The sequence below is a fragment of the Anneissia japonica genome, unplaced genomic scaffold (assembly GCF_011630105.1).
Source record: "Anneissia japonica isolate Jap-2015-1 unplaced genomic scaffold, ASM1163010v1 scaffold11653_len147064_cov108, whole genome shotgun sequence".
Classification (NCBI taxonomy): domain Eukaryota; kingdom Metazoa; phylum Echinodermata; class Crinoidea; order Comatulida; family Comatulidae; genus Anneissia; species Anneissia japonica.
The window spans coordinates 125,825-130,153 of NW_022696558.1; the positions used below are offsets into that span (position 1 = coordinate 125,825).

Sequence of the window (4,329 nt, forward strand, 5' to 3'; positions counted from 1 at the left end):
AGCACTATATTAGGCCACCTGTAATTTTCCATGTTAATTAAGTGTGACATATTGTTGGATTTTATCACGTTTTGGGCAATAACATGCATTATCTAGATTGTTCATATTTCGCTGTTATTGATTATTCATATCAAAATACCATGGATAACCAAGCTTATCCTATGTTCTAGCTTGTTCATACGTCGATCGCTGTTATTGATTATTCATATGAAAACACAAATAATCAATTGAATTTGCCTTGCAAAACTTAATTTCAATTTCGCGTCTTACGGTACATTGCTCTGTTTTTGTATACATTATTTGTTTTTAATATTTTCTTTATGAACGCGTCAATTCATACGAGTGACGATGAAAAGGAGTTGTTTTTCAAATAAAGCATTATTATTAATAATAAAGGAGTATCGTATCATTATGGCCGGCTAATCGGACATTATGACGTCATCATACTGCCATCTGAATTAAAAAAACAAAAAAAAAAACAAAAAAAAAACCCAGTAGAACACTCCATATTTGACTGTACTACATTAAATGTTATTAAAGATGGTATAGTCAAATATTAGGGTCAGTCTTCATCGTTTAAGTGTGTATTGGAATAATTATAAAAATGGATCATAGATTAAACCAAAACACAAACTGATGCTTGATAATATGTACTTTGTATATATTCAATTCAATTTTATTAGCTACGAATGCCATCAACAAGGGCAATTACCCGCAACAACAATAATTATTTACAATGGTTATATATAAAATAAATACAAAACAAAATAATAATACAATTATTGAATAAAGAATTTTTTTGAACTAATGGACCAATTAAATTGTATTTAAAATTATATCAAATTATGGCTTGCTTAATATCAGAAGTTGTGGCGGAGAATGGGTCGATGTTTAGAGTATAACTTACGGATAGCGATTAAGGAATGGGAGAGCTTTGTAATCGAGACATTTTTGCATTGAATCGGGAGATGGGATGATTGATGACTTTTATTCAAAAACTAAGTTGAACAGAATTCAATTTACTGTACAGTTTCTGTTTAAGTCCTGTGTATAGAAAATATAATATTGTGGACAAATTTTCTATTGCAATTGTAAGGAATATTTAATTCAACCGTGAACAATTAGACCTCTGATACTATTCAACAAATTACCTTTCCAAACAAATTAAACTGTTCAGTAATTAAATATTTTTATTATTAGTATTTAAGTTAGTAGTTATTAAGTTGTGGTGTTAGTTATTTAAGTCATTTTATAACACACCTAATTTATTATTAGTCTTTAAGTTAGTAGTTATTAAGTTGTGGTGTTAGTTATTTAAGTCATTTTATAACACACCTAATTTATTATTAGTATTTAAGTTAGTAGTTATTAAGTTGTGGTGTTAGTTATTTAAGTCATTTTATAAAGTTAGTAGTTATTAAGTTGTGGTGTTAGTTATTTAAGTCATTTTATAACACACCTAATTTTTATTTTGTTATTTGATATTTTGTAATCTTAAGTGCTCTTGATAATTGATTATTATTATCTTTTTTATATTTATTCTACTTTATATTTTGGTTCTTTTTTTATTTTATTTTATTCTTTATTTTACTTTATTTTTTTAAATATATGCTGATGGGTAAACAACATATATTCTTAATGTAAGATCACATCACATACTTCTCAAGTTTAGTAAAATGAGTAACCAAGTCTTCGAATACCTGTGGTAAATACAACTTTTCCTAATACTTTGTCTTGAGTGCAAAATATGGGTTGCTTAAATTAATGGTACAGGATAAAAACAGCTGTGAAATTTCAAGCAAACCAGACAAGATCCAAATTTACAGGTCTTTTTTCTTTGTTTTAATTTTATAATTTATCATTAATCTGACAAGTCTGAGCTGTCTTGACACAATGAAACCATTGTCTAAAAGTAATTTTAGACAATGTTTAGGCCTGTGTATTTATGGGTCTAGGCCTAATGATAAATTTACGTTGATTTTTGGTCTATTTCTGTACGTCTGTAAATAGGTAAAATGCTGGATGTGGTTGTTATATTTTTTCTGCTTTATCGTTATGTATTTATAGTTGTCTTTCATCTTATACAGTATTAATTGACAAGGGCCTATTTTAGGTGTGTTACAAGTTAACAATGAATGTCTTGTGTTTGTGCACTGGGTGAGTAAAGACAATGGACTGCTCCATTTGGCTAGGAACTGCCTCCCGAGTGGGGCAGTCCATCTTTCCCTCATGGGGATTTTCTTCCAATTGTACTCATAAACATTCACTATTTATTCATTTTTTGAATACTTGTATATTTATATTGTATTTTGTGAGGTATTATTTGTACTTTGGACGGATGCACCTCTAGATGGTGTTTGCCACTCAACCAAAAGTGTTTTCGAATAAAGTTGAAAGTTGAAGACCATGTTCAAATTGAGGCCTTGGAGATGCCTCCTTTGAATAAATGGCCATGGCGTTAATTTTTCCTGTAAATAAGAGTCCCTAAATGATTGTAAACAAATCTAATGGAAAGCAACATCATTCTACAGCATTAATATTCTACTCCATTAAAATTACATTTTTTCTAAACTGGTTGGGATCATTAAGTCTTCATGATCATGCAGTAACACATTTTGATGGTAATTATGTATTGTAGTTTTTCATTTACAGTGGAATTAAAAGGTTTATATTTGAGTATATATATGCATCCACTTAACACAAAAAAGAAATAAACGCCATTTTCAAATAAACACCCCTCAAAAACCCCTCTCAACAATAAATTCCCCCAGGGCGTTATTTGAATAAAGATGGTAGTTTAACCAACTAAATTACGATCTCCATCTAAAATCATACAAACGTTTATGATCAATGAAGAAATGCATTGTGCATGTGACCATGTCAACACTTGGTATTAGAGCAGCTCTATGCCTTGATGAATGATCTTCAAATTGGTTTTTCTCTGCCCTGTAACACCTCATCAGATTATTTAGCCAACAGTCCAGCTCATCAATTTCAGCTTGGACCAATAAGCACTTTCAAAGTTTCCATCTGAAAAAAAAAAAAATATATTATACAAATATTTACTGGGTTTTAATCTGGTCATAGTTCAAAATAGAGCCAGAGGTGATCTGGAGGCTGTGCTATATCCCGAGACAAATTCGAGGGACATAGGACATCAACAAGGGCTATATTTTGAACTACGACCCGATTAAAACCAAGTAAATATTTGTTTTATATACCAATACATAGATTGTAGGCATTAAAAGGCACAACTGGAACTATTGCCCAGATTTTAACCAATCAAATGCCTGGAATTTATGTAGTCAGTATATAATTAAATTTAAATAAGATCTATACACTACAGTGCACATTTTATTTAAGGTACTACTAGAAGCATTCTTTTCTCATTGGATACAGAAGCAATTCATGCACAATGTACAGCCTCCTCCGTTATTTGGGATTCATTAGTAAATATGCAAGCAATCAACAACTCTACCATTTTCTTCTAGATCATTCACCTCCACCAAGTACCCATTTATACTCCTGGGTGAAGTCAGACAAGAGCAGAAAAAGTGGCTTTGTCCACGGACACATTAAATAAGACCAGCATTGGTCTCAAACTGACAAAATCTTGATTGAAATCCCAATGACTAAGACTGTGTCTCTGAAACAACAGTTGTAATTTTGTGGAAGCATGCTGTAATGAAGGTAAAAAAGGTAGTGTATAAATATACACAGCCTGAACTGGTTGAGAAGAGGTGCAATAGTCCTCCTCCCTTAGGTGTAGACATTGTTATTTTCCTAAATGATGGCTAAACATTCTAATCAAATTCTCAGATCACCACAAGTCAAAACAGTATACAAGTTCACTACAGAACATTTTTTTCCAATATTTAATTAGCAATTGGAGGAGACATGCAGGAGAGGAGCACAGAACAGAGAAGAATGGCAAGTCGATGAAGAGGCTCTCCACCTGCAGTGGAGCGAAATGGCTAGATGATGAATTAGTAATTAAAATTTAAAAATTAATGTACACTTATAGCAATTCACAAAAAGTTTACCTCTTCTTCTCGTTTCTTCATCTCCACCAAGACTTCATCCAATTTTGATTGGAATCGTTGCTGAAAAATAAGATTCACTTTAAGCAATCGTTTGTATGAGTAGGTTTTACTCGCCTCCGCCTACTCATCACATGTTATGCTACCAGACAAAGGGGAGGGAGGCAATTGCCCAGCCAGCACAGTCCACCTAATTTTCTTTCTATTTAAAAAAAAAAAAAAAAAAAAAAAAAAAAAAAACCTAAGTCGTAGCTGGCGACAACTTCTGGGAGAAGAGCCGAACAACGAA

The 4,329-nt window shown here is 31.7% G+C and overlaps 1 protein-coding gene across 2 annotated transcripts in view; it reads right to left on the reverse strand.

Annotated features, from left to right (window-relative positions):
* Positions 1–2,585: 2,585 nt before the first annotated feature.
* Positions 2,586–4,329, reverse strand: part of LOC117102126 (transcription initiation factor TFIID subunit 7-like) — an 8,093-nt gene continuing 6,349 nt past the window's right edge. For both annotated transcript variants that reach the window (XM_033242327.1, XM_033242326.1), the window contains one exon: positions 2,586–3,030. In XM_033242327.1, coding sequence (XP_033098218.1) covers positions 2,995–3,030 — 36 coding nt within the window. In that variant the 3' untranslated portion in view covers positions 2,586–2,994. The remainder of the gene's footprint in view (positions 3,031–4,329) is intronic.